At 36.5% G+C, this 22,124-nt stretch overlaps 2 protein-coding genes across 2 annotated transcripts; both read left to right on the top strand.

The window, feature by feature from the left end:
- The first annotated feature begins 4,735 nt into the window (after positions 1 to 4,735).
- Positions 4,736 to 7,756, top strand: LOC108286088 (olfactory receptor 10K1). The gene has a single exon (XM_017503698.2). The coding sequence runs from the start codon at positions 5,116 to 5,118 to the stop codon at positions 6,055 to 6,057; it is 942 nt and encodes a 313-aa protein (XP_017359187.1). The 5' UTR covers positions 4,736 to 5,115; the 3' UTR covers positions 6,058 to 7,756.
- Positions 7,757 to 12,764: 5,008 nt separating this feature from the next.
- On the top strand, positions 12,765 to 20,250 carry LOC108286082 (olfactory receptor 10R2). The gene is made up of 2 exons (XM_017503692.2): positions 12,765 to 12,836; positions 19,284 to 20,250. The coding sequence occupies exons 1-2, from the start codon at positions 12,810 to 12,812 to the stop codon at positions 20,223 to 20,225; spliced, it is 969 nt and encodes a 322-aa protein (XP_017359181.2). The 5' UTR covers positions 12,765 to 12,809; the 3' UTR covers positions 20,226 to 20,250.
- Positions 20,251 to 22,124: the final 1,874 nt, after the last annotated feature.

Genomic DNA, 22,124 nt, shown 5'->3' with positions numbered 1-22,124 from the left:
TTCTGATGTTCTTAAAGATATTATTTCACAAAGCTCAAACTTTTGCATGTAAGTCATTAGGAGTAATACCAGAAGGAATCATTTCATCTCCCCTCACACTGGTTCTCAGACATATGTTTTTGTTATTAGAGAATGGACACAATCCTTTGGCTGCTGGTTCAGAGTCTATTCTGCTTTGGCAGACACATGGGGCTCTATTAGGTGTTGGCACAGAGCCAGTGCAGTAACTGGGCCTTAAGTAAACCATTTCATATTGTACCAGGTCACCTCCTTCTGAGTGGTGGAGTACACAGAGCTTTCCCAGTATTATTTAGTAAGTAATTATAATTATCTCACTGACTTGTAAGGTCATTTCCCCCAAAGACCAAGTTCTCAAATGCACATACATTAATTTCTGAGCTCTCCTTTCTGTTGCTATACTACTTATTTCTTCCTGCACCAATAGCATGCTCTTTGTTATTACTAAAGCACAGTTTTACTGGGAAGAGTCAGTGCCTATGTTACTTGCCATTTACAAAATTGTTTTATGTTTTCATGTAAATCTTGGAAATCTGATTGTCAGGGTAATTTCAAAATGCATGCAGGATTTGGGTTGGAATTATATTGGCTTTATAGATTAACTTGAATAAAACTTACAATTCTATATTATTTCGTCATTCTGGTAAAATACATTCATAACATAACACATCATTTGATGATAGAGCTTAGCTAGATTTGATATATTTACTAAAATTTTAGGTTTTCGCCAAACATCTTCATGTTCTTAATTAGGGTTTCTGGGGGCAGGGGCCTGGAAAATAAATTTGTAATTCAGCCCTCTTTTGATTCTTAGAAACTTCTAAAGTTGAGTGTCATTGGATAAATTCATCAATCTTCTGATTTAAAATTTAGTAAAAATTTTCCACTTGGTCTGCTGCATTACAGTCTTAATTGTGGTGGGCTCTCCTTCAGAATCCATCACAGATGGACTCAACTTTCAAAGCATACATGGGCTAATTATGGTCATGGCTTCAACTCCCCAGGCTCCTCAACTGAGGCCACCTTTGAGAAACTGATGACATTATTTTTTCCAAAATAAACTTGACTTCTAATTAACCTCAAGACAACGCCTCCAAAGCAGTAGATCCAGCCTCAGGAGGCAAGTGATTACAGTGCATGCTTCTAATAACCACAGCCCATGTTGGTCATCAGAACTTCTAAAGATGGAGATTTATCTGGAGAACTGGGGAATCCTGATGGATAGATGAGGCTCTGTTGATGCAGATGAGAGTTTCTATCTCAAGGCAGCTTCCCTCTCTTCTGCTGTTATTTCCTCAGGCTCTGCTCTGTGGCTCTGATGCTACTTGTCAGGAGACCCCAAAAACTGAATAGCTGTTTCTCTCTAAATTGGAAGGGAGAAAGCAATGTAAGTACTTACTGAGCAGTGGGAACATTGACCTAGTTTGGGGTTCTGTGGGGCCTGGACTTGAATGATGAGTAGTGTTTGAAAAAGCCTCTCTTTGTGTCCCCCATGGAGATCAGTGATGACATTACTGGTAAGCGGCAGAGTTAAAAAGGAGAATCAAAGGCTACCTTTCACTGTAGGTACTAAGAGTGACTGAGAATGACCTTTATAATTCTCAGAATTTGGCTGGGGTTATGGTGGCTCATGCCTGTAGTCCCAACACTTTGCCCAACACTTTGGGAGGCCGAGGCAGGTGAGTCACCTGAGGTCAGAAGTTTGAGACCAGCCTGGCCAACATGGTGAAATGTTGTCTCTACTAAAAATACAAAAATTAGACTGGCATGGTTATGGGCATCTGTAAACCCAGCTGCTCAAGAGGCTGAGGCAGGAGAATCACTTTAACCCCAGAGATGAAGGTTGCAGTGAGCCAAGACTGTGCCATTGCACTCTAGCCTGGGCAACAAGAGCGAAGCTCCATCTGAAAAAAAAATATCTGAATTGTTCTCGATGATCATATTGGGTTATTCTCACTCCTAGCTGGATTTCATTTTCTTCCTTCCTTCCCTCCCTCCCTGCCTCTCTCCCTCCCTCCCTCCCTTCCTTTTCTACTCTTTTTCATTCATTGGTGAACTCACGGATTAAATGAAACAGATACTCCACTCTCTTCTCTCACTTTTCGACTTCTCTTTCTGCTGTGTATTCCTGGATGTATGCTTTTAGCTATAATTGAATTCTAGTATTTAAACTCCATTTTAATATGGCAACCTGGAGAAATTAAAGATTTTTATTTGTATCTAAGAAGTTAAAAATTCTACTCCTTTACTATCTGAAGCTGCCTACATAATTTCTCCCAGTTAATTGATGGATGTTTTCCTTAAAATAAATATTTGTATTTCTTCTGGGGGGAACACAGCAACTTCAAATATTATGTCTCTATTTAAACCCAGATTACATAAAATCCCAGTGGAACATCTGAGGAATTAGAAAAATTAAATACTGAAGCACGATCTCCAAGGATCATAGCCTGAATTCTACTCATAGGTTCTAAAATATCACAATTAAGGGGATTTTGAGATCATCTAACTAGAATCTTTGATCCTCTGAGCAGGAAAGGTTCCTAGGGGTCATAGTACTTGCCTACTATCTTAGTCAAAATTCCTTTGTAAAATGTTCAGGGATCCTCTGCTTTAGTGCCTTCCATGTATCCCAGCAGTTTATTCCATTATTGTTTATGCTATCTAATTAAAAAAATCTAAATATTGAATTTAGGTACCTCATCTAAAGTCACACAAAACTAGACCTGAAACCTAAATCTTTTCACATCATACTGAAGATCTTTCATCTTCATTTTATAGCTTGAAGGTATTTGTCAGTATGAGAATTTTTATTTTCCTGGTCTTATGTCTTTCTATCAGTACAGATGACAACACACGGTGGTGGTCTCTAATGGCCTCCTAAGCAGATAGAAGCTGCCTTCTCAGATGCACCATGGAGCTGAATCCATAAATCATAAAAACACAATTATATCACTCACACGATTCATCTAGGCTGTGGATTTATATTAATACTATGTAAAAATCCACTGGACTAGAATCAGCTGGCCTCATGTGCCTGAGCAAAAAATAATCTAAACAATTCTCTTTGGTATTGGTTAGATACAGGTAGTCCTTCAGAATCAGATAATTCTAGCTTCCGTGGTCTACATTCTACATCATATTCAGTTGAGTGAGGGCCTAGTGGTAGTTAGAGGTTGATTAGTTGAAAGAAGATTCAAATCAAAGTCTTTTGGAAAAGTGATGAGGAAAGGCAAAACAATGACCATAAGTTTAGATTTCCTCACTGTTTTGAAAATACAGGAATTCATTTTCTGAGAAGGAGGTATTATATAGGGAAACTTTTACCCTTCTGTATATAAAAACATATAACTAATACACACACACACTCATACATACAAATATAAATGGAGGTATATATTGTATTTACTTTTTCTATGTTTATATATGATAGTGATATCTTTATAGTTATACTAACATTATTAAAATAAGTAATTATGTCAACTAAGTTTAGAAAGAGTTTCTAATAAGAAAGAAAAAACATCATTTCCAAATTCTGTGAATAGATATAATGAATTTCAGGAATGCCTGCTGAATTAACTTAGGGTTCAGAAAACAAAAAAAGTTGCTCTTGACTAGAAAAATGCAGAAGTAACAACAACAAAATTCTGGTAGTAGATGGCAATAATTTCCCAACACAAAATGATATAGTAGCTTCAGAAGTATATAAATGAAGGCTGGATACCAAAAATACATACTGGGTGATTTTCTATCCAGATAGCACTTCCTTTACTTATTTGGATGGGTTATTGAAAAATGTTCCCATGAAAAAATTAGGACTAAGATGACTTTAGAAATAATTTGTTATAGCAGTTTGCAAAGTATTTTTAGTGGCAGAATGTTCAAATGAAATCTTATTAACATAACAATATATAAAAGATACAAAGCCTAAGGTTTACAGCAGGGTAGGGAAAACTGGCCAAATTCCCAAGTGTGCCATTCTTGCCCACACCCTGTGGCAAGCTCTGTTATTTCTGCAAAACTCTTCTTTTTCTCTGAGTTTCTCCATGTATCTCAGCATGGAAAAGTGAAGCGTGTTGGCAAATGCCACAAAGTCAATCATCTCTCTTTAATACCCTAGTGATTGTTCTCTTCCTGAAAAAAGAATTTTTTTCTTTATGCTATTGTACTGTTATTTATTTATTTAGTTTTTGAGACAGATTGTCACTCTGTTACCCAGTCTGGAGCGCAGTGACGCAATCTTAGCTCACTGCAACCTCCGCCTCCCGGACACAAGTAATTCTAATGTCTCAGCCTCCCGAGTAGCTGGGATTATAGGCATGTGCTGCCGTACCTGGCTAATTTTTGCATTTTTAGTAAAGATGAGGTTTTGCCATGTTGCCCAGGCTGGTCTCAAACCCCTGGCCTCAAGCAATCCATCCACCTTGGCTTCCCAAAGTGCTGGGATTACAGCTGTGAGCCACCGCTTCCGGTTAATGTTATTTTTTGTTTCACTCTTGACTCAATGTTTCAACTTGTGGAACTTCCAATAGTATTTCTTTTCCTTTTCTTGGAGATATAAAAAAATTCCCAATAAATGCATGTGTCCTCACACCTTTACTTCAAGATCATCAAATACTTTCTCTCCTTTCTCATTTTATGGTTGGATAAACTGATGTCCACATGATTATGTCTTAACATTATTCATTCTTTCATTCTATATTCTGATCAGCTTCAGGTAGCTGAAGTTAACATTTTTCACTTTGGAAGGTGAGTTGCCTTGGGTTTACAGTGAACGAGAAAAACAATAATCTACATATTATATAAGAAAGAAAAGAAGGAAAACTATTAGCAAATTTCCTAACTCTTAGACAGAGAGGTAACCTGTTCTTCACATTAGAAAAGGTCTCCAAACTGGTTGTCAGTTATTCTTTTGCCTATTTCACCCAATTCTTCTTTTAGCAGGCATTTTAATGAGGGAATGAAGAATCCCACCAAATATCTGGAAATGCCTGCCACCTGCAAACTTGGTGTGAAATTTCCCGTACATTTTTGCTCTCCTTTCTGGATCCTGGCTTCTACCTCTGTCCCTGACTCTCTTATATAGAAGTACTTTCCATGGAGCAGGTCAATGAGACTGTGGTGAGAGAGTTCATCTTCCTCGGCTTCTCATCCCTGGCCAGGCTGCAGCAGTTGCTCTTTGTTACCTTCCTGCTCCTCTACCTGTTCACTCTGGGCACCAATGCAATCATCCTTTCCACCATTGTGCTGGACAGAGCCCTTCACACCCCCATGTACTTCTTCCTTGCCATCCTCTCCTGCTCTGAGACTTGCTACACCTTCGTCATTGTACCCAAGATGCTGGTTGACCTGCTGGCCCAGAAGAAAATCATTTCTTTCATGGGCTGTGCCATCCAAATGTTTTCCTTCCTCTTCCTTGGCTGTTCTCACTCCTTCCTGCTGGCAGCCATGGGCTATGATCGCTACATGGCTATCTGTAACCCACTACGCTACACAGTGCTCATGGGACGTGGGGTGTGTATGGGACTAGTGGCTGCTGCCTGTGCCTGTGGTTTCACTGTCTCCTTGGTCACCACTTCCCTGGTATTTCATCTGCCCTTCCACTCCTCAAATCAGCTCCATCACTTCTTCTGTGACATCTCCCCTGTCCTTAAACTGGCATCTCAGCACTCTGGCCTCAGTCAGCTGGTCATATTTATGCTTGGTGTATTTGTCTTGGTTATTCCTCTGCTACTTATTCTAGTCTCCTATGTCCGCATCATCTCTGCGATTCTGAAAATCCCTTCTTCCGTTGGGAGATACAAGACCTTCTCCACCTGTGCCTCCCATCTTATTGTTGTAACTGTTCACTATGGTTGTGCCTCTTTCATCTACTTAAGGCCCAAGACCAATTACTCTTTAGGCCAAGACACCCTAATATCTGTATCATATACCATCCTTACCCCATTGTTCAATCCAGTGATTTATAGTCTGAGAAATAAGGAATTCAAATCAGCCCTACGAAGGACAATTGGCCAAACTTTATATTCTCTTAACTAAAGAGCCATTTTTTAAAACTACTAATGCCTAGTACATGCCAGGAAAAATGTGTGCTTTTATACATTTTCTCATTTAATTGTCCAACTGTGCTGTAATGTAAGAACATTTCACATATGAGAAGAATGAGGCTCACAGAAGTTAAGACAGTCTGGCTTTCCACTGTCCATGATACTTTAACAAGACTAATCAGATATGGGAACAGAGCCCTCAGTTCCATAATAAATTTAATTATATTTTACTGCTTTAAAGATTGCAAATTCAAAAACTAATATGAGAGCAAAGATGCATCCAAACTTATGAGAGCTATGTCTTGAAGTAGACAGCTTGGATACATCAAGACAGCAAAGATGTATCCAAAAAAAGGAAAAGACCAGGAAATCCATCTATCCTTACTTTCCTTTTTCTAAAGACTCGAGATAACTTTGTTTCCACACATCCTGCTAGAAAACTTGGCGGTCCTTTTTGTCCCCGACTCATTTCCTTAACCTACATGTTGAAATGTCTTTGCCTTTACTTGGAGTTGTTTTGTTCTTCCTTTCTTTGAGGTGGAACCACTTCATGGTTCTCTTGATGCAAATGCATGTCCTTCACATACTAGTTTGTCTTAGTCCCCACATTTATTCCTGAACCACCATATTAATTTGCTCTCTTCAAGGAAGCTACAAGCATTGCCTACTTGCTGAAATATCTCAAGTTAATTCCAAGCAAAAGGCTTGAGTTAATGTTACTAGAGGGCCAGAGTCCTAGAATGATCAAAGAACCCATGAAAAACCCTCCAGTGACTCCCCTTGCCACACAAGATAATGCCAAGAATCCTTCATTATCACAGATCTATCATCTAGTTTCTGCCTATCTCTCCAGTATTATCGTTTCTAATTTTGTCTGTTTTCTATATGCCTTCTTGTACGTTCTGAAGCTAACCAACTATTTGCTTGTTTCAAAAGTGACAATATTCTGTGTTCTCATGTGTTGGTTATTCTCTTTAGCTCATCTCCTTTACTTAATTTAATACTTGCTCTCATATCTCAAGAGCATCCCAGCTATCTTGCTTTCCTCTAAGCGCTCCCTTGTCTGCCTGCTGCACCCGACTGATGAGATTAGGCTCTACCACAATGAGGACTTATTTTTATTGTATCTTGTATAATTTCAACAAATATTTATTCATTTCCTAATATGTACTAGCTACTGTTTTAAAGCTACTGGAAATAAATGATGAACAAAATAAATGTGGTCTCTGCCCTCATAGACCTTATTGTCTGGTTCAAGACAGTCCCAGTAAACAGAAAAATGAAGGAAAATACTTTACCAGTTTAAGTTTATTCTCTGAAGAAAAGGTGCATTCAGGGGATAGAGGAGAGAATACTAAGATAAACCAAATTTAGATTGAATCGTGTAGGGTTGGTTTCCCAGAGAAACTGACACTTACCTTGTATGTAACCTGAATGGTAAGTAAAAGTCATCAAGTAAAGGGGGTTATTTTGGGAGATGCTTTTAGACAGAAGAAGCAATGTGTGCAAAACCCCTGAAGCAAGAACTGGGTGAGCTGAAGACAAGCAAAGAAGCCCTGTATAAATGCTTTTTATAAAATGGTTCTTAATTGACAAATAAAAATTATATATATTTATGATGTATAGCATGATATTTTGATATACATAGGTATTGTAGAATGACTAAATAAAGTTAATTAACACATACCTTTAGCTCATGTACTTATTTGTTTGTGGTGAGAACACTTACAGTCTACCGTTAGCCATTTTCAAGTACATAGTACATTATTATTAACTATAGTCACCATTATATGCAATAGAGATTTTAAAATTATTTCTCCTAACTGAAATTTTGTACTCTTTGACAAACATCTTCAAAACTCTCCCCTCAGCCCCTCACCTCATTTCAGCCTCCGGTAACCACCATTCTACTCTCTGCTTTTATGAGTTTGACTTTTTTAGATTCCACATATGCGTGAGGTCATGTGGTGTTTGTCTTTCTGTGCCTGGTTTATTTCACTTAGCATAATATCATCTACGTACATCCATGTTATTGCAAATAACAGTACTTCTTTCTTTATATAGCTGAATCATATTTAATTATGTATATATGCCACATTTTCTTATATTAGGTTGATGCAAAAGCAATTATGTAATTATGTTTTTCTAGATAACTTGTTTCAATGGCAAAAACTGCAATAACTTTTGCACCAACCTAATACATTTGTCCATTATTAGACACTTAGGTTGATTCCACACCTCGACTATTGTAAATAATGCTACATAAACAATAGGAGTGCAGATATCTCTTTGACATTCTTATTTTATACATCAAGTATATCAAAATTATAAGAACACATGGTAGTTCTATTTTCAGTTTTTTGAGGAACCCTCTTACTGATTTCCATATTGGTTGTATTAATTTACAACTGCCAACAGTGTATAGGGGTTCCTCTTTCTCCAAAACCTCCCTAACACTTTTTTATCTTTTGTCTTTTTTTTTTTTTTTTGAGACGGAGTTTCACTCTTGTTACCCAGGCTGGAGTGCAATGGCGCGATCTCGGCTCACCGCAACCTCTGCCTCCCGGGTTCAGGCAATTCTCCTGCCCCAGCCTCCTGAGTCGCTGGGATTACAGGCACATGCCACCATGCCCAGCTAATTTTTTGTATTTTTAGTAGAGACGGGGTTTCACCATGTTGACCAGGATGGTCTCGATCTCTTGACCTCGTGATCCACGCGCCTCGGCCTCCCACAGTGCTGGGATTACAAGCTTGAGCCACCGCGCCCGGCCTTATCTTTTGTCTTTTTGATAATAGCCTTTCTAACAGGTGTGAGGCAATATCTCATTATGGTTTTAATTTGCATTTTCTGATGAATAGTGGGGTGGAGCATTTTTTCATGTACCTGCTGTACATTTATATATCTTGAGAAATATCTATTCAGATTCTTTGTTCATTTATAATTGGGTTAATTATTATTTTTCTATTGAGTTTTTAAAGTTCTTTACATATTATGAATGTTAACCCCTTATCAATACACGATTTGCAAATATTTTCTCTCTTTCCATAGGCTCTTTGTTCTTTTGATTGTCACGTTTTCTGGGAAGAAGTTCTTTGGTTTGATATAATCCCATTTGTCTATTTTTGTTTCTGTTGCCTGAGATTTTGGGGCATAAATGCTTTTTCTGCTTTCTCTCTGCAATGAATTTGAATTTACTGACAGCGTGGGTTTATGTATCAGATACAGCTTTGTTGATCCAGTTCCTTGTATGGTGCCTGGCATAACAGAAATATCTGTTTTATGAATGGCCATGACAGTCCTGCAATTTTATGTCCCCCCTAGTCTTGCTCTGACACCTTCCCGACTTATCTTGGTGAATATTAACTCCATCCATCCTAGCAACCAAACCAAGCATATGGAAGTCTCCTTCACCACTTTTTTTTTTTAAAATAGTCATACCACCCATTGTGTCTTATAGATTCCACTGGCTAAAAGGTCCTCAATCACATTTTTTCCCCTATTTTTACAGGATCATCCTGTCTTCTCTGGATTACTGCAAAAACTTCAAGTACTGCGGTCCCCAATCCGTTCTTCACACTGCTGCCAGGAAAGTCTTAGGGTTGTTGTGATTGTTAAATTAGAAAATATGTGTCAACACTTAAAACAGTTGTCTGGCATATACTGAGAACTATTTTAATGTTGATTTTTATTATCATTGTCATCACCATCATTCTAAAATAAAGATCTAATTAAATAACGTCCCATATTATAAAACTTTCAATAGTTCCTGACAGATTTGAAGGTACATGTTAAGTATTTGTTAAAAATTCTACCCTAAAACCAGCTCCTAGACTGACTGATTTTTTGAAGGGATCTTTTTGTGTCTCTATCTTCTTCAGTTCTGCTCTGATCTTAGTTATTTCTTGCCTTCTGCTAGCTTTTGAATTTGTTTGATCTTGCTCCTCTAGTTCTTTTAACTGTGACATTAGGGTGTTGATTTTTATATCTTTCCTGGCTTCTCTGTTGGCATTGAGTGTTATAAATTTCCCTCTAGACACTGCTTTAAATATGTCCCAGAGATTCTGGTACATTGTGTCTTCGTTCTCACTGGTTCCGAAGAACACCTTTATTTCTGCCTTCATTTCATTATTTAACTAGTAGTCATTTAGGAGCAGGTTGTTTACTTTCCATGCAGTTGTGCAGTTTTGCATGAATTTCTTAATCCTGAGTTCTAATTTGATTGCACTGTGATCTGAGAGGCTGTTTGTTATGATTTCCATTCTTTTGCATTTGATGAGGAGTGTTTTACTTCCAATTACATCATCAATTTTAAAGTAAGTGCGATGCGGTGCTGAGAAGAACATATATACGGTAGTTTTGGGGTGATTTCTGTAGATGTCTATTAGGTATGCTTGGTCCAGATCTGAGTACAAGTCCTGGATATCCTTGTTAATTTTCTGTCTCATTAATCTGTCTAGTATTGACAGTATGCAACCAACAAACATATGAAAAAAAGCTCATCATCACTAGTCGTTTGAAAAATGCAAATCAAAACCACATCGAGATACCATCTCACACCAGTTAGAATGGCGATCATTAAAAAAATCAGGAGACAACAGATGCTGGAGAGGATGTGGAGAAATAGGAACGCTTTTACACTGTTGGTTGGAGTGTAAATTAGTTCAACCATTGTGGAAGACAGAGTGGCAATTCCTCCAGGATCTAGAAATAGAAATTCCATTTGACCCAGCAATCCCATTACTGGATATATACCCAAAGGATTATAAATTATTCTATTATAAAGACACATGCACACATATGTTTATTGCAGCACTGATCACAATAGCAAAGACTTGGAATTAACCCAAATCCTCATCAATAATAGACTGGATAAGGAAAATGTGGCACATATACACCATGGAATACTATTCAGCCATATAAAAGGATGAGTTTATGTCCTTTGCGGGGGCATGGATGAAACTGGAAACCATCATTCTCAGCAAACTGATACAAGAATAGAAAACCAAACACCACATGTTCTCACTCATGTGAGTTGAACAATGAGAACACATGGACACAGGGAGAGGAACATCACACACTGAGGCCTGAGGGCTGGGGGGCTAGGGGAGGAATAGCAGGGGTTGGGGGGATAGGGGAGGGATAGCATTAGGAGAAATGCCTAATGTAGATGACGGAATGATGGATGTAGCAAACCACCACGATTGCACAAGTATACCTATGTAATGATCCTGCATGCTCTGCACAGGTACCCCAGAACTTAAAGTATAATAATAATAGAAGACCAAAAAGTAGGTCTACCATTTGATTCAGCCATTACACTAAAAAATAAAATTCTACCAAAGTACTTCTTTTTCCAATAAAACACATTGTTTCATGCCTCTTTACTTTTACATGTATTTTCACAAAATTTATTATTTTGTATTATCTGTCTACCTACTACTCAGATTTCAAGACGTCACTCAAGCATAACTACGTCTCAGAAGTTATTGACCTCCATCATCCAATTTGTGTTTGTTTTCCATATCCCCTTATAGTGACATACACATATCTCTCATAATGCCCCATCAAAATATGCTTTCTATGTTTCCTCCACTGGGGGTTTCTTTCTTTCTTTCCTTCTTTCCCTCCCTTTCTTTTCTTTTGTTTTGTTCTTTTCTTTTCTTTTCTTTTCTTTCCTTCCTTCCTTCCTTTCTTTCTCTTACCTTCTTCCTTTCTTTCTTTCCTCTCTCTCTCTCTCTCTCTCCCCCTCCCTCCCTCCCTTCCTTCCTTTCCTTCCTTTCTTTCCTTTCTTTCTTTGACAAAATCTCACTCTGTCACCTGGCTAGAGTGCAGTGGCGTGATCTTGGCTCACTGCAACCTCCGCCTCCTGGGCTCAAGTGATTCTCCTGCCTCAGCCTCCGGAGTAGCTGGAATTACAGGCATGCGCCACTATGCCTGGCTAATTTTTGTATTTTTAGTAGAGACTGGGTTTCACCATGTTGGCCAGGCTGGTCTCGAACTCCTGATCTCAGGTGATCTGCCCACCTCGGTCTCCCAAAGTGCTGGGATTACAGGCATGAGCCACTGCGCCCAGCTGGGGCTTAATTTCCTAAGGTAAAAACTACCAATTTTTTGAGCTCAAATAGTCTAAACATAACACAGTTCATGACAGAAACTAAGCTTTAGGATAAATAAATACATCAGTGCTGTCTCTGGGCCCTATAACTGAGTTCTCCCACACTCTGCCACATCTCCCAGATTTGCTCCTTGCTGCTGTCACTGCTGGATTTACAAGCACCTGTCAGTCCATGTCTCTGCCATTTCTCAAAATATATTTTTCCCCTTGAAATAGAGGCTAGAGTTAAGGAGTGAACATTCTTGTCTCCAGTCAAAGGGCAAAACTCAGGAAATATAGGCCGAAGCCCATGGGAGGCTCTTCTGCTGATTGTGTTTCCAGTAGCTTCCAGATTTTCAGTGAGTCACTTCACCAAATAATCTAAAATAGGAAACCAACTAATTTCCTGAGTCGATTGCATACTTTTATCTATTTGGCAAAAAAGCCTTGGGGAGCATTTTCCCTTTGGATCATAGTTGCTAATTCAGGGAGGGCAGAATATGTCAGAAGCAATATGGTCATGGCTCCCTAGGGTGCTAGATAGTAAAATTACCAAGCAGGGCATTGATGCTAATGATAGCCAGAAAAAAAGCCCAATAATGACAGTCCATAGGGTTGTAGCTGATCCAGCCTATACAGAAGAGGCACAATGACCACTGTTCTGGGGAGCGAAGTAGTAAGTCATTTGTTGCTGTCTTGAAAAATTTAAGAGAGCAGCAGGAAGTTGTGTAATATACTGGGAAAATGCTTGTTTTGGCAAATTACTTAGATTTTTCCTTAAAGGGCCTGGGCCATGATTAAGATATAGGGCAACTGCATTCCTCTGTATCCCAAAATTCATATTTTAAAGAATGTGAAACTCTTTCATATTGAAGATTTGGTCTTTATTCCATAGATGGCTTGAAGAAATTAAATAATCTAAAATCTTAGGGCATATTTATGTTATTTCAAAGACGTTAGCTAGTTATGCCTTTTATCTTATGTTTAATTCAGAAATTGTTGAGATTTTCTTAGAATTGCAGTCTACAGATACATGACAGTGAAGGTTTGGGAGGTGGTAATAGGAAAAGTAGCTGGATGGGGAGACAAATAACGCTCAGTTTAAGGTCTTAAGGTCAGGAAAAAAGAACATTAGAGATATTGCAGAATGGTCAGAAAGGCTGTCCCTAGCACCAGTCTTAAGAAAGAATGAAGGAGGGAATAAAGGAAATATTTAAATAGGGCTTCTTATATATAATTCTGGGCTATGTTTTTTACTTATGCTGTCCATTAATCCTTATAATATCTGATATTACAGAGGAGAAAACTAAAATTCAGGAGGATTAATTTATTTGCTCACAGAAAATGCAGAAATAAGATTGTGAATTTCATCTCTAGTGCTTTCTTCATAGCGTACATTTTTATCTAGCTTCCTTGCTCACTCACTGGGATTTTCTTTATCAATGACATGAGAAATACCTACAAATTAGTTGCAATTATTTATTCATGTATTAAGTTATTTACGATCTTGTCAGATAGATTTTGAATATTTGTTCTTGTTAGAAACTCTCATGCTGGCCGGACGTGGTGGCTCATGCCTGTAATCCAAGCACTTTGGAGGCCAAGGCGGGTGGATCACCTGAGGTCGGGAGTTCAAGAGCAGCCTGACCAACATGGTGAAACCCTGTCTTAGGAAAAAAAAAAAAAAGAAACTCTGATGCTGATGTGGTTAGACAGATGTATACAAATGTTTGATGCCTAGTACAGAAACTTTTGTCAAATGAACAGCATAGCCTTTGCCTTCTAAGAGCTTAAATTGTACTAGATAAGAAAGATCATTGTATAGAATGATCTAAAATGTAAGAAGTCCTAGAATGTATGTTTCACAAAGGCAAAGATCTTTGCTTTGTTCATTGTTGTATCCCAAACACCAAAAAAGGTGTCTCAGATTTAGTAATGTATACAATAAATAGTTGTTAAATTGCAAGAGTGCTTGGAAACCTGACTTACAGGGAAATGATTTGAAAGATTAGAGGATCTGCCCTAACACAAGAAAAGGTATTGTTGTTATACAACATGGCTCTTTGCATGTTCAATGAACTATGACATTCCATATTATTAAAACATTGGGGTAAAATCTGGGAGCTGAAGGAAACATTTGCAGTGTTGTAAGAGATCAAATTATCAACAGCCTTTTTCCTTTTCTTTCCTTCCCTTTCCCTTCCTTTCCCTCCCTCTCTCTCTCCCTTCGTTCCCTCCCTCCCACTTGCTTGCTTTTTTTTCCTCCCTTTTAAGAAAATTGGAATTCTACAATGTTTGTGGGGATTACTATACAGTTATGAGTAAGAAGGTACTTGGTTAAATGTAAATTTAAATGTCTCTGTGATTGACACTTCTTAGTTGAACTGTTTCAACACACACCTTACCATTTAATCTCCTATCTTCTCCCAACTTCTCCCAGCTGTTCTCTGTGTTTGCAATGCCATGCCTTTCATTCTCAGGCCCCTCTATCTCTGCTGCCCAAATCACTCTGGAAAATAATCTCCTCCAGTTGCCCTTCCCAAGTCAACAGGAATGAAGGTAAAAGTGAAAAACAAAATGAAACAAAACAAAACCCTACAGTTTCCAAATTTGAAAAAATTTATTTCCTCTAATTTCTTCCTTCAACTTGGTAAAGCCAAGTTACCTTCTTCTAGATTCCATACTGTCATTCAATACACAATAATATTGCCTTTCTTAAACCAAGAACTATTAATTTGTATTATGATTTTTCAATTTTTCCTTATAAATACATTTTTACATACAAATATGTATGGACAACTTTTAAGAAATAGAATATTGGAACAAATTAGATAAATATATTCAAGGATATTGATATATTTTGCTAAATTTCTTTGCATAAATAAAACCAAATTATAATCCTATTAGTAAATCTTTTGTTACTAGTCATATAAAATTACCACAGCTAATTTGATGAGTGTAAATAATATCTGCATTTATTTTTGACTTGAAGTATATTTCAAAGTGAAATTAATTTTTTATATGTTTGATGCATTCTATTTCTATTTTATAAACTGTATGCTTATATCTGTTTTCTTCTTCAAAGTTTGTTATTTTCTCTATCGGTTTGTAATAAATTTTTCATTAACATTAACATTTGAAGAATATTTTTGGTAGTTTTCCATTTGTTGTTTGCTTTCTAATATTTCTAGCTGTGCCTTTGTTGTCAATATTTTATTTTATACAAATTGTTGCTTACTATTCCTCAATAATATTTCATTATTGTTTAGCTTTTCAAATTTTCTATCCAACAATAAAATGTTTTCTAATCCTTTATAATTTTTTGTATTTTATTAACAAATAAAACAAATTTTGAACATATGCATTGAAAATTTAAACTGATATTTAAAATGTATTAAAGATGTATTTATTAAGTTACTATTACATGTCAGAAACAGTTTAGATGGCATTCAGATGATTTATACTTTAAAAATAATTAAATTTTTGTTTAGGTAAACAATTAAGGTATAAACTTTCTTCTGATAACTGCTTTAAATTTAGTCCATATAGTCTAATATATATACCTGACATTATTTTCTAGAACTTATTTTATTTTACATTGTATTTTCCCTTTGACCCAACACTTAATGGTATTTTCAAATATTCATATGAGAGAGCTTTCAAAAATATGATTTCCATATGATTTTATTTTTATTGTTACTTGATCAGTGGTTTTACTCAAACATACAGATAGGTTTTCTATATATTTTAAAAATTAAATTAAAAATTTAAAACAATTAAACTTAAAAAATTAATGTTTTAATTAATGCTTCTTCAAATTTATAAGACAAACGTGTAGGACACATTTTAGTTTTTACTGTTTTTGATGAATGTTTATGAGCACTTGGATAGTCATGAATATAAATAAGATGAAAGGGTGATGAATCATTTCAATGTATAGATGCAAGTCTTTTATTTCATAGCATTCTGACTGATGTGAAATAGTATTTCGTGGTTTTAATTTGCATTTCTCTGATGATTGGTGATGATGATCATTTTTCATAAGTTTCTCGGCTGCTTGTATGTCTTATTTTGAGAAGTGTCTGTTCATATCCTTTGCACATTTTAAAATGGGGTTTATTGGTTTTTGCTTCATTTTTTAAGTTTCTTGTAAATTCTGAATATTAGGCATTTGGTGCATAGTTTGTGAATATTTTCTCTCATTCTGTAGGTTGTTTAGTTCAATATATGAAAATCAATAAATGTAATTCATAACATAATTAGAAATAAAATTTATATGATCATTTCAGTAGATGCAGAAAATCTTTCAATAACATCTAACATCCCCTCATGATAAAAACCCTCAACAGACTAGGCTTTGAAGGAACATATCTCAAAATAATAAGAGTCATATATGACAAATCCACAGCCAACATCATATTGAACAAGCAAAAGCTGGAACTGTTCTTGAGAACAGAAACAACACAAGGATACCCATTCTTACCACTCCTATTCAAGGCAAAAGAAAGAAATAAAAGACATCCAAATAGGAAAAAAAAATACCAAACTCTTTGTCTTCATTGTTGATATTATTCCACATCTAGAAAATTTTAAAGACTTTGCCAAAAGGCTCCTAGAACTGATAAATGACGTTAGTTAAATTTTAAGATACAAAATCAATCTTAAAAAATCAGTGGTACTTCTAAACATCAATAATGTCCAGGCTGAGAGTCAAATCCAGAACAAAATTACATTTCAATAACCACAAAGAAAATGGAATATCTAGAAATACACCTAATAAAAGAGGTGAAAAGTCTCTGCGAGGCGAACTACAAAACACTGCTCAAAGAAATCAGATCACACAAATAAATGGAAAAGCATTCCATGCTCATGAACTGGAATAATCAATATTGTTAAAATGGCCATACTGTCTAAAGCAATTTACAGATTCAATGCTATTTCTATCAAACTACCAACGTAATATTATCAGAATTAGCAAAACTATCACAAAATTCATATGAAACGAAAAAAAGGCTCAAATAACCCAAGTAACCCTAAACAAAAAGAACAAAGCCAGAGAGGCATCATAGTAACCAACTTCAAATCATACTATGATGTTACAGCAACTAAAACAGCAGGGTTCTGGTACATAAACAGGAATATAGAACAAGGGAACATAATTTTTTTAAAAAAAAGCTCAGAAAGAAAGCTGCACACTTACAACCATGTGGTCTTCAACAAGGCTGACAAAAACAAACAATAGAAAAAAGACTTCCTATTGAGTAAATGGCGTGGGGATCACTGGCTAGCCATGTGCAGAAGAGGAAAACTGGATCCTCACCTTTCACCATATACAAAAATTAACTCAAATTGGATTAAAAATTTAAATATAAACTCTCAAACTCTAAAAATCCTAGATGAAAACCTGGGAAACACTATTCTCAATGTCAGCTTTGGCAAATAATTTTTTGGTTAAGTCCCTAAAAGCAATCACAGCAAAAACCAAAATTCATAAGTGGGAGCTAATTAAACGAAGGAGCTTCTGCACAGCAAAAGAAACTATTGACAGAGTGAAGAGATTCTTATTTCTACTTGTTAGAACCTGAGGGGAGGTTTAGGTGCAGTAAGTAGAATACATTTCATATAAGCTAATTTTATTTAAGGAGATTCTATCTGACTAAAAAGTATTCTTATCTTCTTTTATACTGTTTTAATTGTTACTAGAAAATCAAAAGTATACTATGTTGCTTTGACTTTTCACTACAAAAAAAAATCTATTGTAAGTTTCAAATATCAATTTTCATTGCTTTTCATTTTTTCATGAACCATACACAAAGTTTTCTCTAAAAGCAGTATATATATCAGAATTCAATGACTCTACAACAGACCATGTTTATTTAAGACATGCTGGACTTCACGCACGTGTGTCTATAGATAAAGGTGATGATGGGTAAAGAAAGAAGGAAGGTGATAAGGATAATTCTGGTCACTTCAGAAAACATTTATTCTGCATATAAATACAGATAATTAGTCAAAATCTGTTTGCTCATTTTTCTTGAATGTCTATATTATTGTTCAAAGTGAGGAATAGGTGATATTAACCTGATTCAATCCATCTATATTGAACCCAACCTTCTGTTCAGGTATATAATATATTCTTTTGTAAAATGTGTTTGTGGTTATTTTAATTATGGTTACAAATATAACTGGGCTTTAAGTTATCAGCCTGAGAATGCAATTAATTAACTTACAATTATTTTTACCAACAATCTTGGAAGAGCTGTGATGTGTTCCAGAAACACTTAAAGACCCTAGAATAGGACAAAAATGGTGACTGTTAAATGGATCACCATGCTTCAAAGGCCTCTCTTTAGTGATTAAACTAGACACATTTGGGCAATTCTGATTCCTTTTCATATAAATTTTATAATCATCTTATCAACCTTTAGAAGAAAAGCCTGCTGAGATTTGTTAAGAATTATGTCGACTACATAGACCAATTTGACCAGAATTGCTCTATATTTTATTAAGTCTTTACACTCATAAATGTGGGTATTCTTCATTTACTCATATGTTTTATAATTTATCCCAACAATGTTTGAAAGTTTTCTGTGTATGTGTCTTCCACTTTTTTGGTTAAATCTAACACTAAGCTTTTATTATTATTATTATTATTATTACTACATTGTGAATTGAATTGTTTTCTTAATATCATTTTTAGAGTGTTTGTTGCTTGTGGTAGTAGGACAAATAATGAGCCTCCAAAGATGTCTACGTCTTAATCACTGGAACCTGAGAATATGTTAGATCATACAAACAAGAGGAATAGAGGGTGAAGAAGGAAAGTCAACTGACCATAGAGATATTATCCTGTATTATTCTGGTGGGCCCAAAGTAATCATAAGCATTCTTAAAATTGGGAGAGAGAATCAGAAAGTCAGAGAAGGAGATGTAACTTTGTTGACTTTGAAGATGGAAGAAGGGGACCATGAAACAATGAACGTGAGAGGTAGCTAGGAACTGGAAGAGGTGAGTAAAAGGCAAGATTCTTCTTTGTCTGGTCCAGAAAGGAACACAGGACTGCATGACCCAATTTCTTATATTCATATACCTGAATATGTTTTACTTCTTTCCCTCTTTGCAGATACTGACAGAAAACCTCACCACGGTCACTGAATTCCTGTTGCTGGGTTTTTCCAGCCTTGGTGAAATTCAGCTGGCCCTCTTTGTGGCTTTTCTTTTTCTGTATCTGGTCATTCTTAGTGGCAATATCACCATTATCAGTGTCATCCACCTGGATAAAAGCCTACACACACCAATGTACTTCTTCCTTGGCATTCTCTCAACGTCTGAGACCTTCTACACCTTTGTCATTCTACCCAAGATGCTCATCAATCTACTTTCTGTGGCCAGGACAATCTCCTTTACCTGTTGTGCCCTTCAAATGTTCTTCTTCCTTGGTTTTGCCATTACCAACTGCCTGCTATTGGGTGTGATGGGTTATGATCGCTATGCTGCCATTTGTCACCCTCTGCATTACCCCATTCTTATGGGCTGGCAGGTGTGTGGAAAACTGGCAGCTGCCTGTGCAATTGGAGGCTTCTTGGCCTCCCTTACAGTGGTAAATTTAGTTTTCAGCCTCCCTTTCTGTGGCGCCAACAAGGTCAATCATTACTTCTGTGACATCTCACCAGTCATTCGTCTGGCTTGTACCAACACAGATGTTAATGAATTTGTGATATTCATTTGTGGGGTTCTTGCACTTGTGGTTCCCTTTCTGTTTATCTGTGTTTCTTATATCTGCATTCTGAGGACTATCCTGAAAATTCCCTCAGCTGAGGGCAGACGGAAAGCGTTTTCCACCTGCGCCGCTCACCTCACTGTTGTTATTGTTCATTATGGCTGTGCTTCCTTCATCTACTTGAGGCCTACAGCAAACTATGTGTCCAACAAAGACAGGCTGGTGACAGTGACATACACTATTGTCACTCCGTTACTAAACCCCATGGTCTATAGCCTCAGGAACAAGGATGTCCAACTTGCTATCAGAAAAGTGTTACACAAGAAAGGTTCTCTAAAACTATAAAATTGAAATATTATCATGTTTTAGATTTCTCAACAAATAATGCCTTTTTATCACATGCATATTTTAATGGTAACAAATTCATTGAAATAATAGGGGTCTTTAAGATGCATGTCATAAAATATGTTATTCTCCTTACAGTCTCTTAAAATCCAATCCACAGGCTAATCTTTTTCATTTTCACACATGGAATCTCAGAAAGCTCTTCAAATTTAAATGCCCAGTTCATTGCGATAACCGAAAATTTAAAATTAATTTAAAGCTAAAATTTCTGCCTTTTCTGGGTGTTGACTTTTGAATTGGGCAGCCTGCATTAGGACCAATGAAGGTTGACTTAATGTATTAGCTCTCTCAGCAAACACTTTTGTCTCTACTTATTTCAATGACTGACCTCTCAAGCATTACACTGAGGAGAGAGGCATAGGTGGAGGGAACTTCTTACTTGATTGCCACTGTCATGCTCTGGCAATAGTGCTTTTGGATGCTGCACACTGAGTCTTTCTCATGCAAGGAGCCTTCATAGCTGCTGAAATAATTTCATACCGGGGACTTCTACCACATTTCTTGTGATATGGTTGAATCTGCCTCTAGCTGACAGCTTGTGAATTTTCCTCTTAATTCTGAAATTTCAACACTTACGTGGGTCACCTGTTTTCTAAAGATCTTCTTGGACAAAAAGTTATTTTTAAGTGATTCCACAATGACTATGTCTCCTACATGGTCAACATATGATCCAAAAGAAAATTTTGACAATCCTTGCTATCCACAGTCAGTTGAAGTGCAGGCACCTTTCTCTGTGTACTGGTATTTCAGGCCGTTAACTGCAGATTTCTACATTCAGATTTCTCAGGTGAGCTCAGATATCAATCCATGGTGTTCCTTTATCTCCGGCAGATGTGCATCAATATCTTGAAGCAGTTTTCTACTCTTGAGGAGAGATAAAACGTTAAGAAATCCAAGAGCTTCCTTCAAAGATTATATTTCCTTCCCTTTTTTCTCAAAATTTTTATTTTTTGAGTAGTTCACAGATTTTATTCTCAGCATTTGTGCCTCAGCTGAAACCAAGAAAAACTTCCTTTTATGACATTGCTGCCTGTTTTTCCTATAGAATAAGATGTTATGATGGTGTTTATTGGTAAATATTGAGATCATAAAGTTACTGTCTGTATACAGAGTCAAATATTTGGCCTGACCAGTAGTATAGCCATAAATAATCACCTTAATCACTCTAGATCACATTTTGCAGCACGTGGTTTTTTGAGAATCTGTTGAAAGCTATTTATCTAATACATGAAACTCTCCTCATACAGAAATGCAGGAAAAAAAAACTTACTTACAATCTAAGGAGTTTACATTGTATACAAAGTCCATCTCTAAATCCAATTCATGGGAATCCTTGTTCATGGCCAAAGTCATATAATCCATTTAAATTTGCTTTCATCATTTTATCTTTTCTTTTTTACTTTTAACAATTTGTTGTAACTTTTTTTTTTTACCTGATTGAAAGATCATTTATATCCTCATGTCACAGAGTTTACATGTTTTATAATTTTACTGTAATGGTAGGATAAACTAATAGACATCCCGCTGCTATCTTTTAGATCTCTTTAATGGGTTTAATTTCCCTTTTAATATCAAATTTTAGAAATTTTATAACAAAGTAAGCAGTGAAGCTATCCTGGTCAAGACAGCATATTCAATTAACTAAAGTAGGACGATCCAAGATGGCCGTTTAGGAACAGCTCAGGATTGCAGCTCCCAGTGAAAGCGTAGAGGGTGAGTGGATGCCATGTTTTTATTGCCCACAGACTAGGAAATTCCCGGGCGGAGGTGCTCCACAGTCGCCAGTGCAGCTGTTTCGGCCAGCGCTGCTGCTTTGCCCCGCGCGGCTGCTTTGTCAAC

The sequence above is a fragment of the Cebus imitator genome, unplaced genomic scaffold (assembly GCF_001604975.1).
Source record: "Cebus imitator isolate Cc_AM_T3 unplaced genomic scaffold, Cebus_imitator-1.0 Scaffold313, whole genome shotgun sequence".
Classification (NCBI taxonomy): Eukaryota; Metazoa; Chordata; class Mammalia; order Primates; family Cebidae; genus Cebus; species Cebus imitator.
Note: the sequence above shows the minus strand (reverse complement) of the source record. Positions and strands in the feature narration are given on the sequence as shown.

What these genes read in the sequence shown, in the direction of transcription:
- LOC108286088 (XM_017503698.2), top strand. Translation starts at nt 5,116, where the DNA reads ATGGAGCAGGTCAATGAGACTGTGGTGAGAGAGTTCATCTTCCTCGGC.
- LOC108286082 (XM_017503692.2), top strand. Translation starts at nt 12,810, where the DNA reads ATGACCACTGTTCTGGGGAGCGAAGTA. An exon ending in CTGTTCTGGGGAGCGAAGTA is followed by an intron (nt 12,837 to 19,283) that starts GTAAGTCATTTG and finishes CCCTCTTTGCAG; the next exon opens with ATACTGACAGAAAACCTCAC.